Consider the following 25592-nt stretch of genomic DNA (forward strand, 5'->3'; position numbering starts at 1 on the left):
ACGTCTGTAGCCATGAAGTGCTTTGAATGACTGGTCATGGCTCACATCAACACCATTATCCCAGAAGCCCTAGACCTACTCCAATCTGCATACCGCCCCAACAGATCCACAGATGATGCAATCTCTATTGCACTCAACACTGCCCTTTCCCACCTGGACAAAAGGAACACCTACGTGAGAATGCTATTCATTGACCTCAGCTCAGCTTTCAACACGATAGTGCCCTCAAAGCTCATCACTAAGATAAGGACCCTGGGACTAAACACCTCCCTCTGCAAATGGATCCGGGACTTCCTGACGGGCAGCCCCCAGGTGGTAAGGGTAGGGAACAACACATCCGCCATGCTGATCCTCTAAACTGGGGCTCCTCAGGGGTGTGTGCTTTAATCAGGGGTGCTTCGCTTTAATTCTACCTACATGTACATATTACCTCAATTACCTCAATTAACCGGTGCCCCCGCACATTGACACTCGACGGGTACCCCCTGTATATAGCCTCGCTTGTTATTTTACTGCTGCTGTTTAATTATTTGTTACTTTTATTTTCTATTTTTTACTTATCTATTTTTTACTAAAAACAAAAACAAAAAATGTAAGCATTGTTGGTTAAGGGCTTGTTGGTAAGCATTTCACTGTAAGGTCTACTTGTATTCAGCGCATGTGACAAATACAATTTGATTTGATTTACCTTTTAAAAAAGGTTGTCTGTGACCAACAGATGCATATCTGTATTCTCAGCCATGTGAAATCCATATATTAAGGCCTAATGAATGTATTTCAATTGACGGATTTCCTCATATGAACTAACTCAGTAAAATGTTTGTTGCATTTATATTTTTGTTCTTCACTTTCGCTTTGAGCCGACTTCGGCATTAGCAAGAACGGGGCACCCGACTCACGTTCGGGAGGCAGCCCGTTTCCAAAACGAATGCAATCACTTTTCAACTGGTATAAACCGCATACCAGGTGCCCGGGACAGTTTAATCGTATCCCCTCATTGGTTAAAAATGGAGCATATGATCACTGTAAGGAGGAAGAGGAGTCCTGCATGAAGTTTGGCATGAGGCAATCTGATCCCCTCTGATCCCCTCTGTCCCCCTGTCTTATTGTTCCTTTCTATATCTTCCAGTCTGTCCCCGGTATCTGTTTATTAAAGATTACCAACCATGAGTCAATCACAAGGACGTCTAGAATTTTAGTTGAAGGATCAATGTAGTGTCACAATCCATGACAAGCTGATAAACCACTTTTCAGTACTCCAGATCCTTTGGTTTCTACTGACCTCTGCTGGGCATCAACTAGTAGTGCAGCTTTTAACACCAGAAAATACCATCGCGAAAAAAGGAGGTAGAGTTGACTTCTGAATTTTATTTTGTGTTAATACAATAAATATACAAAACTTAAACTACTCAACATGCGACTAAAAAGGAGGAGAGTTGTCTGTACAGTACAATAAAATTCAGGATACCGGCCGACAAGTTGTCAAACTTTACAAAATTTACAAAAACATCCCTTAAAGTTTGCTTAATTTTTTTAATAACTTCAATTTATTCCATTGTCAGAGTTGAGCAAGACAAATGTCATATTTATTCTCAGTATTTTACTATATACTTGATACATTGATTAAAAAGCACAAGTTAAAGCCACAGTCCATCTCAAAACACAAACATCGCTTAGTTTCACCTACTGACTTTCTCACATTATCCAGTTGATGCATTTTTTTTATTGTTTTCAAGCCAACACATATTTAACAGGAACATTCAGGTGCCATTCATTCAGATTTTCAAAATATGTAGAATAACTTAAAGTAGCTCAGCACACACATTCACTCATACTCAAGACCACAGAGTGGTCACAGAATGACTATTAGACTATTAAGGGAAGTATAAAAAGGAGGAAACTCATGAGGATGTCAGCCTGTCTCTGCCCACATTAGTGTTCAACTGAACAACCAGTTATCCTTGTTAAGACTTCACTTTGACACCCCACAACACACACGTCAATGATATTACAGCACACATGGACACGCACACACCCCTCAAAACATCCCCAACCCCTCTTCATGTCACATTCAAAAGCTGAAAGTCACAGGTAGGTTCAGTTATAAACACTCAAGACATGTTAATAAATTGAATGGAATCAGAACTTATTCAGTACTTTCTATCTAACATGATGAATACAATCCAACTGAGGGGAAGACACAGAACAGACAAACCAATAAACAAGCCTCTCTGGGAATAGAAGAATCTCTCCTTTCACTCAACCATGAAGATAAAATAATGAATACTCAGGCTATCAGCATCTACACAGCACAGACCAATGATATAACTGGGATATAACCAATGATATCTCCTGTTCTGAAGGAGTGTTTGGAGAAAGAGGGACTACTGGAGTGTTCACTTTAATGCACAGCATCAACTTCAAACAGACAGAATCCTCCTTTTTCATCAGTTCACCCACTCACTGGAGTGTAACCATGGACTTCTATACACACAGATGCCTAGACCAGAGTAGTGTCCAGCTGATCTGCAAGCTTTGTCATGCACGCAGAGTACATCTTGATATAATCCTGAATAGTACCAACTGTAACTGAGGTATGTCTCCACCAGAAAACCAAGGCTGGAGACGAGCTAGCTCTCTCACACACTGCAGTCATTTGTTAGCTAGCATACATGTGTCTGTGCAGGTATCAAGGCCTAGAATCCAGCTATTGGGTGGATGTGTCTGTGTGTGAAGGAGTGTCTACATGAAGTGCAACTTTACCACTAAAGCAAGGGACAAGGCTAGAGGATAGAGGCTATGACATTTAGGTTCATGTCATCTGGTTCTTTGTTTATATTATAAGGTATTTTGATCAAACGTTATCAAAGGCAAGACTACAAGGCTGTGAGAAAAACACAGTTATGAAAAGGATAACCAAGACAGTACAAGACAGAATCCTGATTTCTGAGACACGTACCTGTTAAGTTGAGGATGGATGCAACCACAGGTGTCAGAGCTAACTGCTCCCTTTTAATCATAACGTCAATTGAACAATAACATGTCACGTGACTGTCATAGTGTATGAACTGTACAGACATAATAGTACCCTTCCTTCCTGATTTAGAGTTCTGATCAGTTTACACTCGCTTCTTGAGATTAAACCATTTAGATGTGATCATTCCGAGGTATTAAACAACTTGTGGAATGCACAGCATTCATCATCAACACTAGCCAGTATCACCACCAGAGGACAGACCTCACTGACTAGGGACCATCTCAGCCTGACCGGCTCAGGGTTCAAAAGAAGTAAACAAGTGTTGATTTTATTAAGTGTTACATTTGACCAGTACTTGGCTGAATCCAGTTAGTACAACAGTCGTGGAAGTGAATGGATAGCTACAGCTAAGAGAGTCTTGGTGCAGTGAATTGACTTGGTACAATGCTTTAGAGACAGTGAGAGAAAGAATAGAATCTATAGCTGGGACTCACACAACATATAGGCCTCAGCATCAACATATGGAGAGACACTAATATTCATATACACACGCATACACACAGCTGCACACTCATACACTCAAAGGAAAGTTTGCAAACACTTAGTGACATGACTAAGGGGTATGGGGTAAGACAGACACAGCACAGGAGTGCATTAATAAAGTCACTGGGGTGGGCGGAGTTACAGCCCTCAGGGCATGTGAGAGGCGGGGCTTGGTGGAAGCGGGTGTCGCCATGTGAGCAGAATGAGAAGGAGAGGGATCAGACGGGGATGTCATAAAGCACAAATTCTATAGGAAGTACATCTGCACTGGGAGACAAATTGAACTGAATGAAACGATTCAAACGAGCCTCTCATTTCTACTTCCTGCTTTCATCTACTATGACATCATTGGTCTCATCCTTCTAGGTGTCATGCTAGTCATGTCAGTAGAGTTAGGTTAGGAGGGTAGGGAAACTCCAGCTCGCTCTGGAGCTTGGATTGGACGGAGAGAAGAAAGAGGGCGAGCTCTAGGGGTGTCTGTGGACCAATCAGATCTGTTGCTTGAATGCTCCGCTGGCAGCGTTGGAGGCTGCAGTAGCGGCGGCTGTCTGGACCGTCTTGTTGGCCATGACGCCCGTGGCGAACTCTGCCTGGGCCTTCTCAAAGCTGGCCCCTGTGGTGCGGTACATACCATGTACCTGAAGAAATTAAGGGGGGGGGGAGATGAGAGGGAGGGGGGAGGAAGAGGAAGGGAGGGAGAAAGGAGACAGAGTAGTGAGAAGAGGTAATTATCTACTTGAGCATGTCTATAAATACCCCGTGTTCATCATCTCAGAGACTATGTGGGTGTTCTGGTTCCATTAAGTCTCATCGTCTCTAACACGGTGAAAGGCTGAGTCTCATTCATACCTTTATGAATATGATGAAAAATTGTGTGTGGGGTACCTTTTTGAACATGATGAGGGACATGGTAGCAAGGGCAGTGAATAGAGCAGCGATGAGGATCATGATGATGCCAACAGGGATGCTCTTATTCAGACCAGTCAGAGCTGAGATCCACCCACTGGAGAAAAAAGGACAACAATAGACAAGATTAAAGGGTGAGTAACATGTAACCTTTATTACTTACTATGTGCAATCAAAGTTCAGTATGTTGCACCCTCTATTCTCAGAGAACATTGTGACCGTGTCACCTCCTGTCAATATCTGTGACCGCTTCCTGTTCTTACCTGGCACCCCAGCCGGAGATGCCGATGGACTGCATCACGTGAACACCAAACTGACAGATGTAGACGAAGAAGAAGACGAAGAAACGGAAAGAGCTGTCACTCCTGGAAAGGGAGAGGTGGAGAAAGTTTCCTGTTTAACGTTGACAAAGACGTCTGTGTGTGTGTGTGTGTGTGTATGTGCTTGTGTGTGTAGCGACCTGAAGGCTCCGTAGAGGGGTCTATACCAGCAGACGAAGGAGCAGGGGGTGAAGATCATGAACCAGAGCATGGACAGGCCGAAGTCCAGTCCTTTGGACGCATCCACACAGAACCAGGCCAAACAGCCAAACATGTTGGCAAACAGTGTCCCCGTGTGGACTGGAGCAGAACCAAACACACAATATCATTGGTTAGTTCACATTAAATACGTTGCAGATAGAAATGTAACTTATAGAGCTGATATAAATCTTTGTTGTGCAGAATAAAGGTGTAGAAATCAACTCTAAACACTACATCTCTATCTGAAAGACTTTGATAGAGGACCTCAAGCTACATCACTGTCCTGCCAAGTCATGCTAATGAAGAACAGGATGTGAGGAACAGGAGGAGGATAAGGAAAGATGGCTACTAAATAATTTAACACACTGAGGAGCCTGGTGGTGCCGTGCCAAGTGGAGCGTGAACAAGCACACACAGTGTACACACACACAAGAAATGGATAATAAGATGATAGTTGGAGCTGTTTTGTTGGATTTCAGAGCAGCCTTTGATGTTATTGATCATAATTTGTTATTGAAAAACCTCACTTGTTATGGCTTTACATCACCTGCCACCACATGGTTGGAGAGTTACTTATCCAATAGAACAGAGTATTGTTCAATGGAAGCTTCTCTAATGTCAGATATGTACAGTGCGGTATCCCTTAGGGCAGTTTCCTTGGGCTGTTACTCTTCTACTATTTTTACAAATGATTTGCCACTTGTCTTACAAGAAGCTAAAAGGACTAACACTGTGTTCGAATACTCATACTACCCACACTAACCGTACCATTTGTGACGTGAATTGAGTATATAGTGAGCTTATTGGTCATAGTATGGATATAATTAGTATGCCACTTATACATCAAAGGGTTGCAAAGGGTCGGAAATTTTCCGGGAAATTTCAGGGAATTTTCCATGGGAAGTTAAGCCCTGGAATTTTGCTTAAAACTTCTTAGGGATAGGGGGCGACATTTTCACTTTTGGATGAATTTGTGCCCAAATTAAACGGCCTCGTACTCTGTCCTAGATCATATGATATGCATATTATTATTACTATTGGATAGGAAAAAACTCAAGTTTCTAAAACTGTTTGAATTATATCTGTGAGTAAAACAGAACTCATATGGCAGGCAAACAGGAAGCGAAAATTCTGAAATGGGTCGCTGTGAAAGGCATCGCCTATTCAATTGCCTTATATTTATGGATCTGTATGCACTTCATACGCCTTCCACTAGATGTCAACAGGCAGTAGAACGTGGAATGAAGCATATAGCTTCAAGTGGGACCGGATGAGAGCCTTTGGAGTGACAGGTCAGGCAGATTGCCAGTTCTTGGCCACGCGCAGAGGGCATGTGATGTCTTTGTCTGCACTGCGTTAGATAGACATGAAGAAATGCTCCGTTTGGGATGTTATTGGATATATATGAGAAAAACATCCTGAAGATTGATTCTCAACTGAGTTTGACCAGTTTATTCGATTTGTAATATCACTTTTTTAAGTTTTCGTTCATTAGCGTAAAGTTCGATGGACACGTGAACTACACATGCTAGCCAAAGTTGTTGATTCGACAGAAGTAATGGACATTACAAAACAAAACAACGATTTATTGTGGAACTAGGATTCCTGGCACTGCATTCTGATGAAAGTTCATCAAAGGTAAGGGAATATTTATGATGTTATTTCTGTTGACTCTTGACTCCAACATGGCGGAGAATGGCTGAGCGCTGTCTCAGATTATTGCATGCTGTGCTTTTTACTAAAGTTATTTTTTTACATCTAACACAGCGGTTGCATTAAGAACCAGTGTATCTTTAATTATATGTTAAACATGTATCTTTCATCAAAGTTTATGATGAGTATTTCACGTTGCTATCTGTAACTACTTTCGCTATTTTGGAGCCATTTCTGAACATGGCGCCAATGTAAAACCACGATTTCTGGCTATAAATATGCACATTTTCGAACAAAACATAAATGTATTGTATAACATGTCATAAGACTGTCATCTGATGAAGTTGTTCAAAGGTTAGTGATTAATTTTATCTCTATTTGTGGGTTTTGTGAAAGCTATCTTTGCGGTGAAAAAATGGCTGTGTTTTTTGGGATATGGTGGTGAGCTAACAAATATATGTTGTGTTTTCGCTGTAAAACATTTTAAAAATCGGACATGTTGGCTGGATTCACAAGATGTTTATCTTTCATTTGCTGTATTGGACTTGTGATTTCATGAAATTATATTATATCCCTGTGGCGCTAGGCTATGCTATGCTAGTCAGCGTTTCTGATGAGAATGATCCCGGATCCGGGCTGGGTAGTCCAGAAAGGTTAAATTCATCAAAAAAAGTTAGCTTATAACAGTGAACCTTTTTTTAATGGGATACACAAAGCAATTCTAGGTCTTGTGGCATATTTTGGTTAAACTATCAACGAAATTGCAACCCTTTGCATGCACAGTGCATTCTTCCATCACATGTGCAGCTGATTCAAGATCTTTCACACTAATGATGTGCTACTGAGCACACACTACTACACTGTCTGAGCCAAAGACTACATGCTTTCTGGTAAGTTTTGATTACAATACTGGGTGGGGTGAATATATTTTATATGACATGCATCATTTCTTGTTAACTAGTAAATAGTAGCCTACAGCAAAGTGTGTTTAAATCATTTCTAACTTGTCAACTATTTCTGCTAGTTAGTTTTTGCTACCATGTGGGTTTTAGCTTGCTTGAGCCTGCTAACTGAGGAGTGTTAATTCACCTGTTTCCATACATGTTTCATTTTAAAACATTTATCTTACAAAGGAGTTGTTTAATCTAACTTATTAACTATTTATCTGTACATGGAATTGCATAGTTTTTTACTCATTTTTTCCTAATATTTACAGGAAAATGCCACGGGCATTATCTGATGTGTGGAGACATTTCACTGCAGCTAATGTAGAAGGAAAAGCTGTGTACATTTGCAAATACTGTGCCAAATCATATGTGAAGAATGCAACAAAGAATTATCTGGCCAAGTGCATAAAGTTCCCTCAGTGCTCACAACAAGCAACCTCTGACAAAAGTCCCTCTACTTCTATTTGAGGTGAAAATGATAAATCAAACACCTTATCGATAGCAACAGCTCATGGTCCTCCTGGAATCAGAATACGTTTTTTTTACTCAATGGAGGAACGTAGTCAGAGAAATGCTGATGAATGTCTTGCTCGAGCTGTGTATGCAACTAGTTCACCTCTGATGCTAACAGGCAATGTGTATTGGAAGAGATTTTTGAACGCTCTTCGCCCAGCATACACCCTCCAACCAGACATGCTCTATCTACTAATTTGCTGGATGCAGAGTTCAACAGAGTTCAAGTGAATATCAAGCAAATAGAAAAAACAGACTTTGGCAATCATCTCTGGTGGGTGGTCGAATGTTTGTGGGCAAGGAATAATTAACAACGTCATCTCCACCCCTCAACCAGTATTCTTCAAGAGCACAGGCACAACAGACTCACCAGTCTCTACATTGTAGATGAGCTGAAGGTAGTCATCAATAACCTTGGACCACAGAAGGTATTTGCACTGGTGACAGACAATGCTGTAAACATGAAGGCTGCTTAGTCTAAAGTGGAGGAGTCCTACCCTCACATCACACCCATTGGCCGTGCTGCTCATGCATTGAATCTGCTCCAAGGACATCACGGCACTGAAAACAATGGATACACTCTATAAGAGAGCCAAGGAAATGGTTAGGTATGTGAAGCGTCATCAAGTTATAGCAGAAAATCTACCTCAAAAAAGCAAAGTGAGAAGAATAAGAGCACCACATTGAAGCTGCCCAGCAAAACCCGTTGGAGTGGTGTGGTCATGTTTGACAGTCTCCTGGAAAGGAAGGAGTCTCTCCAAGAAATGGCCATATCACAGACTGCCGATATGGACAGCCCCATCAAGAGGATCCTCCTGGATGATGTATTTTGGGAGAGTGGTAAGCAGCCTGAAACCTATAGCAGTAGCCATTGCACGGATTGAGGGAGACAATGCCCTCCTGTCTGATGTTCAGACTCTGCTTGCAGATGTAAGAGAAGAAATCCATACTGTCCTGCCCACTTCACTGTTGCTCCAAGCAGAGGAAACTGCAGTTCTGAAATACATCAAAAAGGGTGAAGACTTCTGCCTGAAGCCCATACACGCCGCAGCATACATGTAGGACCCCAAGTATGCTGGAAAGAGCATCCGGTCTGGTGCCGAGATCCCTACAGCTAATTCTGTCAAATCAAAATAATTCGTAAAAAAACAGATTGACAGAAATATGGCTGAGACGCAAAGAAAATTCAAAGAGAGGGGGTACAAAAATGGTCAGATTAATACTGCCATTGAGAAAATTCAAAACATAACCTTTTTCAAGGTCAGTCTCGCATTCTAACTACCCGCTACTCAAAGTGCTCAGAACAAATTAAGGGAATCGTTCGAACATTGGCACATTCTAAGATCCGATGATGGTCCGAAAACACATTACCGATACTATCCCTTGGTCGTATTCTCGCGGGGCAGAAACCTCAGATCAATTGGTAAACTGATTTACTACCCAAAGATATCCCTGCACAACGTGTATTTGTGCCCCTATTGGATGGAAACTACAAGTGTAATGGCTGTGCTCAATGCAATGGCACTTAATGTAGATCCTTCAAAACACCCCCAAACAGGGAAACAGATCCCAATCAAAGGTGTTATCACGTGCTCCACTAAAGGCAGTTATTTATCTTATAACTTGTCATTGTGGTAAAAATTATGTGGGTAAAACAAAGTGTGAATTAAAAGTACGTATCTCAGAGCATCGTAGCACCATTAGATGCAAAAACTCGACTTACCCAGTTGCGGCCCACTTTTTGGAAGCAAACCACTCGATTTCGTCTCTACGTTATATTGGCATCAAAATTCCCTAGGAGGGGGGGGTGACCGCAACAATTTATTGTTAAAACGAGAGGCTGCCTGGATCTTTAATTTAAAAGACCCATGCTCCCTTTGGTCTCAACGTAGACTTTGATCTGAAGCCATTCTTGTGATTGTGTATTGTAAATGGTTTGTAGGCTTATGCAGCCAAATTGTATATATGATCGTACGCTATCCATTTATGTTATTTGTATGCTATTTTAATTTATGAGAATTAACCAATGATATCAGACCACAGCCGGCCATGATTACAGACACCTGTGTGTGTCTTTTGACAATATAAATGAGTCACCCCGCAGTGTGTCATTATACCCTGATGAAGACCGCTTGTCTGTCGAAACGTTGGACATACATTTTTTGCATCTGAGCTCCTAGAATGTGCGGCTCTCCTTTATTTTTTTGCAGAGATCAACAAGGCCTACGGTGTCATCACTACCGTGTCTCGCCACCTTGGCCTGGATGAGGTACACTTCCAAGCAAGGGCTTTGGGATGGAGATGCAATATGGCAGTCGTGCCAACATATCTCATCAGCCACCTGGTGGAAGGGACTTTGTGGATCTGAGGCTCTTTCCCAAGTTGCCACCATCATCCTCCAAAATCAGCCACCTCAGAGCACAACTGGTCCTTGTTTGGGAACACACGCACCAAAGCACGCAACAGGCTGACCAATACAAAGGTTGAAGAGTTGGTGGCCATCCGGGCAAATTTTGGGCTTTTAGAGGCTGACAACAAGCCATCCTCAACAAGGTTTGAAAGTGACAGTGAAGATGAGGCCTCAGAGTCTGATGTTCAAGAGGTGGACATTGAGGAGGTCCAGGGAGAAGACAAGGAAGCCTGAGAGGTAGACAACCAAAGCTTTAGTTTCTAGACTATCATTTTACAGATATATGTTGAATTGTTTTGGGGGAGATGCGATGGATCATTGGGGATCATTCAATATTCCCTTTCTTTTGTTGTTCAGTGAAATCATCCCATATGAAGAGTCAACTCCTTTAATTAAAGTTTAATTTGTAACTATTTTTTATTTTTTTCTATTGGGAGGTAAAATGTTTGTTTCTGTCTCCATATGATATGGTAAACATATACAATGCAAAAAACATCTACATTTAAATGGTATATTAATTTGCATATATTTTCTTTAATTCCCACCTCTGAATATTCCCCAAAATGTGCAACCCTATTTGCCAGTATCTTAACTATAGACTAACTGCCCAAAGTTTGACTTGATTATTCCAGTCATTTTTAGCTTAGCTAAATGGTATAGTCGTTGTGCGTTCTCAATGGACATTCGGGTGCTTTCGTAAATTCGCTCTGGCTAGCTACTCCGATTTCAGAGTACTCTCGTCTGAGTGTACCAGAGAGCAGAATAATGAATTTACTAGCACTCAACACCGGTTGAATATGGTCGGTGTCAGTTAACGTCGGCAAAAAAGCATAATTAAATTGTTGCCAGCAACAGTTGGTCACCAACGCACTGGATAACATGAAAACTGCCTAACCAGCTCTGCTAGGGTGAATAAAATGGTCAGAGTGGTCACTCATTTGTCTGGAAGTAGCTAGCAAGCTAGCCAACGTTAACTTGGGCGCTTGACTGCCGTTGTAAGGTCAGAATGTTCAAATCAACCCTACTCCTCGGCTAGAGCACACTCCGAGAGCGAAACACTCTGATTTCACAAACGGACAATCTGACAACACTCTGAATTTACAAGCGCACTCCAGATTGAATTTAAAAACACACCCGAAGGTGTAAAATGTCTAACTAGTCATTTGTTATGCCAACTAGCTAGCAAGTGGTTGCACAGCAGTAGCATCAACTTCCGGTAGACCGGCAAAGATCAAGAATGCACAACTGAAACGATACTGTTCCTTTTACAGTATAATCAAATTTACTAATTAGTATATACTCATTAAGTATGTAGTATACGGTTTGTTAGTATGGGTATTCGAACACAGTTTATGTATGCTGATGACTACACACATCAGCACCTACAGCCAGTAAGCTCACTGAAACTCTTAACAAGGAGTTACAGTCAGTGTCAGAATGGGTAATTAACTGGTCTTAAATATACTGAATGCAATTATAGTTCATATAAGGAAATCAGTAATTTGAAATAAATTCGTTAGGCCCTAATCTATGGATTTCACATGAATGGGCAGGGGCGCCACCATGGGTGGCGTGGTCTGCGTTTTTTAGTCCAGTTGGAAGTACTGCCAAATTCTTTAAAATTACGTTGTATGAGGCTTATGGTAGAAATTACCATTCAATTATCTGGCAATAGCTCTGGTGGACATTCCTGTAGTCGGCATACCAATTGCACGCTCCCTTAAAACTTGAGACATCTGTAGCATTGTGTCGTGTGACAAATCTGCACATTTTAGAGTGGCCTTTTATTCTCCCCAGCACAAGGTGCAATTCTAGGAGTAACATTGGATGGTCAGTTATCATGGTCACGTCATATTGACAAAGTTGTCGTGAAGATGATGAGGTATGTCTGCGTTTTTTCCACAAAGATCAACTGTACTCGTTGTTCAGGCTTTGATCTTGTCCCATCTTGATTACTGTCTGGTAATATCAGGTGTAGCAAAGACAGACCTAGCAAAGCTGCAGCTGTCTCAAAACAAAGCAGCACGCCTTACCCTGAACTGCAAACATAGAACTAACATCAACAACATGCAGGAAAGTCTCATGGTTGAGGACAAAATTACTGCTTCTCTTCTAGTCTTATTAAGTCATTTGAAAATGCCTAACCACTTGTATAATCTATTTGTATACACTTCAAAACAAATACACAGTACATTCCCAACACGCCAATATGGGTTTCTTCATGGTATTCAAACCCAAAACAGATTCAATGCACTGCTCAGTTATGTATAGAGCCAGATGTTACTCAGGCAAAACTAACTGCAAAAATCTCTGAAGCTGGAGACTCTTACCTCCCTCACTAGCTTTAAGCACCAGCTGTCAGAGCAGCTTACAGATCACTGCACCTGTACATAGCCCATCCAATCTACCTCATCCCCATACTGTATTTATTTATTTTGCTCCTTTGCACCCCAGTATCTCAACTTGCACATTCATCTTCTGCACATCCTACCATTCCAGTGTTTAATTGCTATATTGTAATTACTTTGCCACCATGGCCTATTTATTGCCTTACCTCTCTTATCCTACCTCATTTGCACATGCTGTATATAGATTTTTCTACTGTATGTTTGTTTATTCCATGTGTAACTCTGTGTTGTTTTATGTGTCGAACTGCTTTGCTTTATCTTGGCCAGGTCACAGTTGCAAATGAGAACTTGTTCTCAACTAGCCTACCTGGTTAAATAAAGGTGAACAAATAAAATAGTTAAATGAAAAAAAAAAGCGGGTTCAGCTTTAAAAACATATATCACAGCGCCTCCTAAAGCTCTCATTTAACTGTAGTGTATATAAGAATATGAATACTGTGTAAATAGTATTTTTGTTGTCTTTCCTATATACACAATGTAATATCTTACATTGTTCTTGTCTATTACTGATCTGTACTTCGTCATGTATTTGTACGTTTTATGTGGACCCCAGGAAGAGTAGCTTCTGCATGTGCAGTAGCTAATGGGGATCCTAATAAACTAAACAGTGTTCACACACACACACACAGTCAATTAAATAATTCACAATGAGCAGAACTCTACCTTGGGGCTATAATAATGGCATGACTCTGGGCATTGTATAGAGTCTGGTGTGTTGTAGTCTACAGTCACATTGGCATGGTACAGTCATAACTATAGTGGCAGGATTCTGAACCATACTGAAGAATGCTCTCTGGTGAGACGGGGAAAAATACATAAGGTGTGGGGAAAGAGAGGAGAAGGTGAGAGAGAGAGATACAGAAAGGTAGATACCGTAGGAGAAAGGTAGGAGGAGTGCCCTAGACAGGTTGGAACTCCCAAAGCCTCCCCCAGTCACCTGACCCGGTCACATGACTAGCTGCATCATGTGGTAGTGGAATTCCACCCTGTACTATTGGCTCATATTGAATACATGCTGCATTTATGTGTTCCTTTGTACCACTTCTCAATGGCCTTTTCAGCTTTAACAGATATGCTGTCAGACAAGACAGCTGGGAGATTTGGAGAATAGTAATTTTTTTAAGCTTTCAACAAAACTCAGGCAAAAGTTCAGGCATATTGAAAGTACAATTCTAAAAAGTGTACATTTGCCATAGTAGAGTCTGACTTGACAAGGGAGCAGAGCAGTTAACATATGAGGTCACTTATCCAGATGTAGTACATGATCTTGGGTAGAGACTGGAGCTAGGTTTATGTGGTTATGAGGTATAGGGAACATAGATACAGTCACTCACACATCCAGATGTAGTACATGATCTTGACAGTCTTCTGGAAATCTACAGGGATGTCCACTGTGATGTCATGGTAGAAACAGGGACCCACAGGGAACTTCTCTGGGAGAGGAGGCCAGTTGTTTTTCCTACCTGAGACAGGAGAGAGAGAAGAAACATGCTTGAATGATTTTGCTAAGATCTTGTTTGAACTTTTGGGTCTGACAAAGCTTAACAATGTTTTAATGTGGAAACATTGAATGTTGTATGAAGGTTGGTGCCAACCTCCTGATGCGTTGAGGGATTGCATCTCTCTCTCCCGGCGGTCTAGCTCTGCTGCCTTCCTCTCCAGCTCCTCCTGTCTCCTCAGCAGCTCTGCTGAAGCCCGCACTTGCTCCTACACAGTCAAACAGGGGGCACTGACAGTCTACAGTACACAGAGATGTTGCAGACGTTATGCAGACTGAGGCTCCATATGACTGACAAGTCTGATTTGATCTCTGACAGTTAACTTCAAGTCAACTTGAAATTGAGGCAGCTGACCTTGTTTTTGTAATGTACAGTTGAAGTCGGAAGTTTACATACACTTAGGTTGGAGTCATTGAAACTCGTTTTTCAACCCCTCCGCACATTTCTTGTTAACGAACTATAGTTTTGGCATGACAAGTAATTTACTTTGTGCATGACAAGTAATTTAAAAAAAATGTAGTTTAAAGACAGATTATTTCACTGCATCAAATTCCAGTGGGTCAGAAGTTTACATACACTAAGTTGACTGCGCCTTTAAACAGCTTGGAAAATTCCAGAAAATTATGTGATGGTTATAGAAGCTTCCGATAGGCTAATTGACATAATTTGAGTTAATTGGAGGTGTACCTGTGTATCAGTGCCTCTTTGCTTGACATCATGGGAAAATCAAAAGAAATCAGCCAAGACCTCAGAAAAAAAAGATTGTAGACCTCCACAAGTCTGGTTCATCCTTGGGAGCAATTTCCAAACGCCTGAAAGTACCACGTTCATCTGTACAAACAACAGTACGCAAGTATAAAAACTATGGAACCACGCAGCCGTCATACCGCTTGTCTCCTAGAGATGAATGTACTTGTGCGAAAAGTGAAAATCAATCCCAGAACAACAGCAAAGGACCTTGTGAAGATGCTGGAGGAAACAAGAACAAAAGTATCTATATCCACAGTAAAACGAGTCCTATATCGACATAACCTGAAAGGCCGCTCAGCAAGGAAGAAGCCACTGCTCCAAAACCGCCATAAAAAGCCAGACTACGGTTTGCAACTGCACATGGGGACAAAGATTGTACTTTTTGGAGAAATGTCATCTGGTCTGATGAAACAAAAATAGAACTGTTTGGCCATAATGACCATCGTTATGTTTGGAGGAAAAAGGGGGAGGCTTGCAAGCTGAAGAACCCTGTGCTTCACGGTTGGGATGGTGGTGGCAGCATCATGTTGTGGGGATGCTTTGCTGCAGGAGGGACTGGTGCACTTCACAACATAGATGGCATCATGAGGGAGGGAAATTATGTGGATAATTTTGAAGCAACAACTCAAGACATCAGTCAGGAAGTTAAAGCTTGGTTGCAAATGGGTCTTCCAAATGGACAATGACCCCAAGCATACTTCCAAAGTTGTGGCAAAATGACTTACGGACAACAAAGTCAAGGTATTGGAGTGGCCAACACAAAGCCCTGACCTCTATCCTATAGAAAATTTGTGGGCAGAACTGAAGCGCGTGCGAGCAAGGAGGCCCACAAACCTGACTCAGTTACACCAGCTCTGTCAGGAGGAATGGGCCAAAATTCACCCAACTTATTGTGGGAAGCTTGTGGAAGGCTACACAAAACATTTTACCCAAGTTAAACAATTTAAAAAGGCAATGCTACTGAGTACTAATTGAGTGTATGTAAACTTCTGACCCACTGTAAATGTGATGAAAGAAATAAAAGCTGAAATAAATCGTCTCTACTATTATTCTGACATTTCACATTCTTAAAATAAAAGTGGTGATCCTAACTGACCTAAGACTAGGATTAAATGTCAGAAATTGTGAAAAACTGAGTTTAAATGTATTTGGCTATGGTGTATGTAAACTTTCGACTTCAACTGTATCTCTGTGTGTGTGTGTGTTTGGCAGAGACTACGGTGTCAGCACAGTCCCAGTCGTCATCTCCAACTGCTCTCTCTCCATGCAAGTCAGAATAATTAACACTCTGCTTCTTACTTTACAAAATGCTAATTGCCTCGCTAACATGTGTGCCCCATCTGTAGCATGCTACAACTGCAGGTGAAGCAATATCTGCATTTGACATCATTAGCCATCGCTAGTCACTTGCCAAACTACTGAAAAAGAATGCAGAACAATGCATCTTTAAAGTAGGAAGGATTTGTATTTAAACAGTGAAGAGAAAGGATACTAGTCACATGCCTTATTGCCAACTTCCTGGTGCAGCATTCTGAAACTCTCTCTGTGTGTATGACCAGGGACAAAACTGTGTCAGTAGAGGTATAAAAAGTCCCTAAAACTTTAGATTAAGGCGTTTTCTTTTTCCTGTGTTATCTGTCTTCTTGTGTCTCTAATCACACTCTTTTTGCAAACACTAAGTTACACTTTTCCCTCAGGAGGCAAGGTGTAGAGCTAGGCCATCTCCACACTGTCACAAACAGCTTTTATTAGAACACTCCACATGCTGAGGAGAGCCTGCTGCCTCGTAGCCAGGAGCTGTCACACCCACCCCAGGGGGGCATGCATGGTGTTTATATGGAAATACATTCCATCGCGAAAAGGTGCAGCCGTAGAGCTCTCCTCTCTTTTCTTCAGAGGGGTGGAATTGCATGGTGTAAAAGGGTAGAAGAGGTTGTGAGGTGTGTGTGTGTGTGGGGGGGGGGGGGGGGGTACCTGTGTCTGTTGAGGCTGCGAGTATGCAGGCGGTTCTTCCGTAGGCTTCATGATGGCTGGCTGTGTGTTGGTGGTGGGGGCAGGTACTTTGGGTGCCGTGCCAGAAGGGACCTGGGAGAAAAAAGAATCATCACACACTGGTTTAGTGTCAACCCACACCCTATTCTCCATGTAGTACACTACTTCTGACAAGAACCCCATGTAGCTCAGCTCAAAACAAGGTAGTGTACTAGTGGTCCTCTGTTGGTAGAACATGGTGCTTGCAACCCCAGATAGTGGGTTCAATTCCCGGGACCACTTAAAATGTATGCACATATGACTAAATTGCTTTGGATAAAAGGGTCTGCTAAATGTCATATAATATATCACTAATGAGGGAATAGGATGTTAGCTGAGAAGCCGACATTCAGGAATCAGAATCTTCAACCACTCCTCCTGGAAGTTAACGCTGAATATAATACCATAACGAACACTAATCATCTGTAGTCACCATCAGTACCATATCAGCTCTTCTATTTATCTCATCAATGGTGTCGCTATCTCACATCCAACAGCTCACCTCTCCTCAACACTTCTAACAGTGTGCAGTGTACTGTGCAGTTCTCACCGACTTGGCATCTGTGAAGGGGTTGTACTCTTCCAACCCTGGAGGAGCATTTTGTGTTACTTGTGTCACTGACGGATCCTGAGAGGAAAGGAAAAGAGAGAACAAAGTCAGTGTTCATACAGTATATCACTAGGAGCAGTGAGGCCGTCAACAGGCTGCACTCCCATGTAGTAAATCAGGCCTTAATAACAGGCTCTCAAATTGCCTAGCCTATATCTGCTGCATTGCCATGGTGTGATGAATGAACTCTGAAGCCACTCCAGTGTGACGTGAACGGATCATCTGTAGTGGATGCTAGCCTAGCCTAAGCTTACTTCAACCCAATCTATGATGTCTGCTTACAAATCAAGAGCACCACCAGCCTCATCTACCTAACCTGGCCTCAGGTTTTCAAAATAACAAACAGAACGTACTTTTCATCTGAAGAAGAGAATTCCTCCACAATTACAAGGCTGCAGACAGACAGACCGACCCAAACAGCAGGCTACCCTTCACTGTCAACCCAGGGCTATAATCCAAAACTGGCAAAGACAGGATGATTCCAATCATTTTCCCCACCACAGAGAGCTATAAATATGGCAGAGCCCACTAGTTAGAGAAGAGAATGCCTTCCTCTGCTAAGAAAAAAAGACTGGGTACTGCTGCTGGCATGCTGTGCTGTGTAGACAGATACAGTCTAGGCTAATCATTATATTTCATCAACCTTTATTTTAGGCCATGCAGATTCAATGTTGGTATCAGTCAGTTAAAACCTCAGTTTAATTGGCCTACTTTGTTCTCCAGTCTCCTTGTAAATCCAGGAGGCTACAGGTAGGCTATTTGCCAAGTGCTAAAAGTAGGCCTATAGGTGCACCTCCCAGGACTGATGCATTGTTTAACTACTGTGTGTCCACTGTGTCTACAGGTGTGTGCTGCGATCAGCTCTGAAACAGAGAATAAGGTGTGCTTTGGTGTAGGCTATATCATCACTGTGTGTGCATGGATGCACGCGTGTGTAGGGTGCATTTCAGGTAGCCAGCTCACAATGACAAGAAGTTTCACTCATGCAGCATAAATTCAGATGAGACTCAGGTTCAGTGCAGTCCAATATAGCAGTTTATACTGGATTCATTGGCTACAGACTAGTGCAGTATAGCCAGTTACAGCCGGTACAGTCCAGTATCAGTAAGTCTGTCCCAGTCCAACCCTCCTCCTCTGTGCTGACTGAGTCTCATGTCTGTGTTTAACAGAAGCAGGCTGCTCCTTGTCCCGAGGACAGGCCAGTCATCAATATTTCAGGGTATATCGTGATGAATCTGTAATACGGTCCTGACGCACAGCCACAAACACACAGCGCTTAAGTATAAGCACACCCCATGGAACTTCAAAAATACAAGATAAGCTACTGCTTTTGTTAGCCTACAGTACAACAGATTCAACAGGTTGGACCGATCTAGGTTATGTGAAACACAAAAAACATCTCAGTTAATATTAGAAATGAGGGGCCGTTAACATAGCTCCACTAGAAGGTGAAGTATTCCTCTCCTTCTGAGAGCATCTCACAGAGAGAAAGCAGCCATACAGGCAGTCACTACTGCCACAGCAACAATGATGCTGACTCGCACAATGTAAACACACAAACACGTGGGTGTGTGTGTGTTAGATAGGGATAACTTGTAGCCTCTCTACATCAATCTCACGGAGACACTGCAACAACGACTTCTTCATCAGCTATTTGGTAGATGGGTTTTAGGAAGGCAAATGATTTGATAAGAGAAACTACCATGAAAGAACAGGATGCAAGTCAGGGGAAAGCAGCCAAAAATACCCTAAGCACCAGCTGTCGCCATGACAGCACCATATGATTTCATGAACTATTGAAGAGAGCCCGGAGTTGCAGGGAATTAATCACTAGGCTACAGGCTTCAAGGCTAAAACAGGCTGAAATGGGGAGTCAATGAAAAGCGGCTATGAAAAGTAAACTGACATTTACTCCTGAGGTACTGACCTGTTGCACCCTCTAGAACCACTGATTATTATTTGACCCTGCTGGTCATTTATGAACATCTTGAAGAACAATCTGGCCTTAAATGGTCATGTACTCTTATAATCTACACCTGGCACAGCCAGGGTTCCCAAGTGGCACAGCAATCTAAGGCACTGCATCTCAGGGCTAGGTGTCACTACAGACCCCGGTTCGATTCCAGGCTATCACAACAGACCATGATTGGGATTCCCATAGGGCGGCACACAATTGGCCCAGCGTCGACCAGGTTGTCATTGAAAATAATAATTTGTTCTTAACTGATTTGCCAAGTTAAATAAAGGTTAAATAAAAAAAAAAGAAGAGGACTAACTACCACCCAGACCCTGGTTCCTCTCTAGGTTTCTTCCTAGGGTCCTGCCTTTCTAGGGAATTTTTCCTAGCCACCATGTTTCTACATCTGCATTGCTTGCCGTTTGGGGTTTTAGGCTGCGTTTCTGTATAGCACTGTGACATCTGCTGATGTAAAAAGGGCTTTATAAATACATTTGATTGATTTAACTAACAATGCCATTACCGACAGTGGTCTGTTAGGTTAGCCTAGACCTAATTCTGGGGTGCACAGATTTGGTCATTGAGGACAGCAGTCCCTGCTGCTTTTCATCCATGCCTTTTAATCACTTTGAGAAACTAGGTGTGTGCTGTGCACTCTGTGCAATATGTGATTTATTGATCCATGACAGGGAGGAGCCAAACAACAGGACAGCGGCCCACTAGGACTGGGGTAAGGCAGGCACTCATGTCCCAATTCAAGTGACTGAGTGACAAATGTGAGCACTTCAGATGGAATCACTACTGCCTTCCAGCTCTGAAATCTGACCAATCCTGTATGTTCACACACACACACACACACACACACCTGAGATTATATATACAGTACCAGTCAAAAGTTGACACCTACTCATTCAAGGGTTTCTCTTTATTTTATACACATTTCTACATTGTAGAATAATAGTGAAGACATCAAAACTATGAAATAACACATATGGAATCATGTAGTAACCAAAAAAAGTGTTAAACAAATCAAAATATATTAAAGATTCTTCAAAGTAGCCACCCTTTGCCTTGATGACAGCTTTGCACACTCTTGGCATTCTTTCAAACAGCTTCATGAGGAATGCTTTTCCAACAGTCTTGAAGCAGTTCCCACATATGCTGAGAACTTGTTGGCTGTTTTCCTTCACTCTGCGGTCCAACTCATCCCAAACCATCTCAATTGGGTTTAGGTTGGTTAATTGTGGAGGCCATGTCATCTGATGCAGCACTCCATCACACTCCTTCTTGGTCAATGAGCCCTTACACTGCCTGGAGGTGTGTTATGGGCCATTGTCCTGTTGAAAAACAAATGATAGTCCCACTAAGTGCAAAACAGATGGGTTGGCGTATTGCTGCAGAATGCTGTGGTAGCCATGCTGGTTAAGGATGCCTTGAATTCTAAATAAATCACAGACAGTATCACCAGCAAAGCACCATCACACCTCCATGCTTCATGGTGGGAACCACACATGCGGAGATAATCCGTTCACCTACTCTGCGTCGGCAGTTGGAACCAAAAATCTAAAATTTGACCAAAGGACAGATTTCCACAAATCTAATGTCCATTGCTCATGTTTCTTGGCCCAAGCAAATATTTTATTCTTCTTATTGGGGGCCCTTTAGTGGTTTCTTTGTAGCAATTCGACCATGGAGGCCTGATTCACACAGTCTCCTCTGAACAGTTGATGTTGAGATGTGTCTGTTACTTGAACTCTGTGAAACATTTATTTGGGATGCAATTTCTGAGGCTGGTAATTCTAATGAACTTATTCTCTGCAGCAGAGGTAACCCTGGGTCTTCCTTTCCAGTGTCAGGCCTCATGAGAGCCAATTTTATCATAGCACTTGATGGGTTTTGCAACTGCACTTGAAGAAACTTTCAAAGTTCTTAATTTTCCAGATTGTCAGACCTTCCTGTCTTAAAGTAAAGTAATGATGGACTGTTGTTTCTCTTTGCTTATTTGAGCTGTTCTTGTCATAGTATGGACTTTTACCAAATAGGGCTGTCTTCTGTATGCCACCTTTACCTTGTTACAACACAATTGATTGGCTCAAACGCATTAAGGAAAGAAATTCCACAAATGAACAAGGGACACCTGTTAGTTGTAATGCATTCCAGGTGACTACCTCATGAAGCTGGTTGAGAGAATGCCAAGAATGCGCAAAGCTGTCAAGGCAAAGGGTGGCTACTTTGAAGCTCAAATATTTAGATTTGTTTAACACTTTTTTGGTTACTACATGATTCCATATGTGTAATTTCAGTTGAAATCTTCACTATTAATCTACAATGTAGTTAAAAAATAAAGAAAAACCCTGGAATGAGTAGGTGTGTCCAAACTTGATTGGTACTATATATCTTTTTTAGGATCCCATTAGCTGTTGCAATAGCAGCAGCTACTCTTCCTGGGGTCCACAATCTGCAGCAATACGTGAGAGCAGAGAAATGCAGAGAGGGACTAATCGTGTATAGCCCAATAAATAAATTACTGTTTGTGGCACTGTGGTCAGCACACCACTCCACAACTCGTGTTGAGTTACACACATTTCTATACAGCACAGGTAGCTGTGGGAAGTACACCATTCATTCCTTCTCTAACAATAAAACCATGCTTACGATCAATTATCAGTAATCCTTACACATAGGCCTAAGCATCAACCTACAGACCAAGCCACATTATTCAAACAGCAAGGAGGGGACAGAATTTAATGAGGGCAACTCTGCTGCTCCCAGGGTGACAAAGCAATGATTAAAGGACAAGAGTGTATGTGTCTCAGAGTTGAGAGCTAGCAAGTAACCGTGGCAGTGATTAAACTATAATTTAATTGAAACAGAGAGAGAAAGGGCGAGAGAGAAAGCGATAAAGGAAGAATGAGGTTTGTGTCTAAAACAAGGAACAACTAGCCTGGGAAGTAACCTAACCAAGTAAAACTCAACTCTGCGATGCAGGCCTATTTCTCATCAACGGAGTTGAGCGGCGCCTAGTGTGGGCGGACTGCAGGTCACGACATCACATAAAATTAAGTTATCAAAACTACAGATTTCAGCAACCAAATAGCCCACAATTACACAGGTAAATGTCCATGTGATGTTGCGAGCTCCAGTCCGCCCACACTAGTCGCCACTCAACTCTGTTGATATGAAGTTGGCTACATCATCGAGTTGAGTTTTACTTAGATAGGAAGCAGCCTAGGCAAACAGTACAAAGCAGGACCTGTTTACCAAGCAAACAGGGTAAAATGTGCTGTGAGGATCAAATACACAGTTTCTCCCTGGTGAGACACTTCTACATTGACAGTCTACAGATCTAAGTAATAGTGTTACGTTCCTCAGTTTCTGTGTTGTGGTTTTGTGTGTGTGTGTTTCAGGATGGCATCCCGGATTCCTCTAAGCAGCTGATTGGACGGCCCCATTGATTTGTCATCCTTACTCACACCTACAATCCCATACCACTTTCACTCAACGGGGAGTTGAGTTGTAGCAGGGTGTTGTGTTCCCTCTTCCTAGAGGCGTACGTAACAAATAGGCTACCATTATCATAATGAAAGCAATGCAACATCTCATCTTTCAACCACCACAGTAGCAGGTATCAATGCAGAATTCCTGGAAAGCAAATGTGGTGGTGGGGTGGGGAGGGGTCACAGAATTATTATTATATTTTTTACCTTTACATTTTCCTAGGCAAGTCAGTTAAGAACAAATTCTTATTTACAATGATGGCCTACCCCGGCCAAACCCGGACGGCGCAGGGCAAAATGTGCGCCGCCCTATGGGACTCCCAATCACGACCTGATGTGATTCAGCCTGGATTTGAACCAGGGACTGTAGTGCCTTAGACTGCTGCGCCACTCAGGACATCACAGCAGCACATCAAATGACTGTAGGCATCCATCATATCATGTTTTGATTAAACGACTTAAACTATTGGCTTGAATAGAGTATTCTGCCTGTCAATCACAATGAGGTGATTGAATTCCAAGACAACAGTTGAGACAGCGGGCTACCATTAGACCATACACATCATGCGAGACTTCCTACCACAAAATCTACCACTGTTTACACAGCAGGAATATGGTGCAGTTTGGACAAAGTTGGATTCAGATGTTTATTTGATAGCGAAAGACATTTCACTTCATGTCTGGTAAATACAGTTCTTAGACATTATACATATGCTTTTGTTGCCAGGAAACTTTTTTTTGGTGATGTCAGTTATATTGTGGTATTGTTATTTTCCGTCACCAAACACCAGAACGATGACCATCTCAGGGAGTCCAACCAATTCACAAACTACCTATGTTGTGTCCAAAGCATTCTGAGCCGATGGACACCCTCAAAGACTGGGATTATCATTCCCAGAATCACTGACAACAAAAGGTGCCCCCACAGTTCTCCCATTCACCCCTTCTTCAAATCCCCTGGATTATTTATTCCAAATACATCACACACGTTTTCATAGCATGTGGGTTGTGCTCAGACTTCTACTCTGCAGACTTTACATTAGTAAGCATCAGCGTGTGGCCATTGAAGATTAACCTACATTGTGTCAGTTGTGAAAGGGCGTGTTTTGGACTTTGGACATATAAAGGTATGTTGTTTCTCATAACATAAAAAATGGTCAATGTTACACACAGTCCAATACAAGCAACACTTTTGCCCGATGAAGTTTGTAACACTGCTGTCATATGTAACGCCAGGCACTAACTGCCTACCAACATCAATTTCAATGAGTTGTCCTAAATTAATAACTCACAAGTGCTTAATGAATCAACATGAGATAAGGCCACATAAGTGTGTGTGTGTGTGTGTGTGTGTGTGTGTGTGTGTGTGTGTGTGTGTGTGTGTGTGTGTGTGTGTGAGACCATATACGCTGCCGGTCTATCAGAGATAAACAGTTCAGGTGAAGACGCACCACAACAGATGGGTGGCAAATCATAAGCAAGTTAACGTTAGCTAGCTAGATGTAGCAGCTAGCATACTGACACTGATAACATCACACATGACAAGAATACGCCAAAACATCTAGCTAGCTAGTTTACTGTACTGGCTAATATCGTTTGTAAATAATTGCCTGATATAGTACAACTTTATATTTTTTCCAAAATAACGAATTACTAGTTACTGTATTGTTAACGTCTAGGTTGAAGATGACAATATATTTTCAACCTAGGCTAATGTTAAACGTTTGCTAGAAAGTATTGCAAGCTAGCTAGCTGACGTTACTGCTGCTATGTTGTCAGTCATGCCAGGAGAAACGACCTGACACTGCTATGGCTAGAAAGCTAGCTAACGTTAGTTTAGTAAGATAAAATGCACTCAACAGAGATGACATAGCTTGCTAGTTATAATAATCAGACTAACCAATTAGCATAGCCAAATGACAGACCGGTGAGTATTACACCTACCTGAAAAGGATTATTGAATTCAGGGTCCGCGAACGGGTTGTGGTCGAAATCTGACATCGTACTTCGATGATGTCTTCAATTATTAAAAACCAAAGTGGTAGTAAAAAATAAACAGCTGTACTTCAAAACAACGGCTGCAGCAAGTCTTGTCGTGGATTGCGTTGACCTCCGTTCCACCAGCAAGAATAAGCAAGACCTAGCCAGAATAAGGCTGTGTCCTTGGCGATTGTCCTTCAAAATAAAAGTTCCACAATGAAGATTGTGAAAAATATTACAAATGGTCGAAAATCTTAACATTTTATGAGGAAATGTTAGCAGACGTATGTTGTTTAACAATATAAAAAAGGGAATAAAGTGAATCGCCTTTATAGCACAAATAACAATATAGCATTGACAATGTTAACATCATTAAAATTAATGATTACC

General features: G+C 41.9%; 1 protein-coding gene across 1 annotated transcript; it reads right to left on the reverse strand.

Annotated features, from left to right (window-relative positions):
- Positions 1-1348: 1348 nt before the first annotated feature.
- On the reverse strand, positions 1349-25335 carry LOC120026099 (secretory carrier-associated membrane protein 1-like). Its single transcript, XM_038970903.1, has 9 exons — positions 25167-25335; positions 17709-17786; positions 17102-17212; positions 14474-14585; positions 14213-14341; positions 4887-5046; positions 4690-4791; positions 4406-4523; positions 1349-4158 (listed from the first exon to the last, which is right to left on the reverse strand). Exons 1-9 carry the CDS (start codon positions 25221-25223, stop codon positions 4009-4011), a joined length of 1017 nt encoding a protein of 338 aa, XP_038826831.1. The 5' UTR covers positions 25224-25335; the 3' UTR covers positions 1349-4008.
- Positions 25336-25592: the final 257 nt, after the last annotated feature.

The sequence above is a fragment of the Salvelinus namaycush genome, chromosome 31 (genome assembly GCF_016432855.1).
Source record: "Salvelinus namaycush isolate Seneca chromosome 31, SaNama_1.0, whole genome shotgun sequence".
In the NCBI taxonomy this organism is placed as follows: Eukaryota; Metazoa; Chordata; class Actinopteri; order Salmoniformes; family Salmonidae; genus Salvelinus; species Salvelinus namaycush.

What these genes read in the sequence shown, in the direction of transcription:
- LOC120026099 (XM_038970903.1), bottom strand. Translation starts at nt 25,223, where the DNA reads ATGTCAGATTTCGACCACAACCCGTTCGCGGACCCTGAATTCAATAAT. An exon ending in CCTTCACAGATGCCAAGTCG is followed by an intron (nt 17,213 to 17,708) that starts GTGAGAACTGCA and finishes TTTTTCTCCCAG; the next exon opens with GTCCCTTCTGGCACGGCACC. An exon ending in CCCTCATCATGTTCAAAAAG is followed by an intron (nt 4,159 to 4,405) that starts GTACCCCACACA and finishes TAATTTCTTCAG; the next exon opens with GTACATGGTATGTACCGCAC.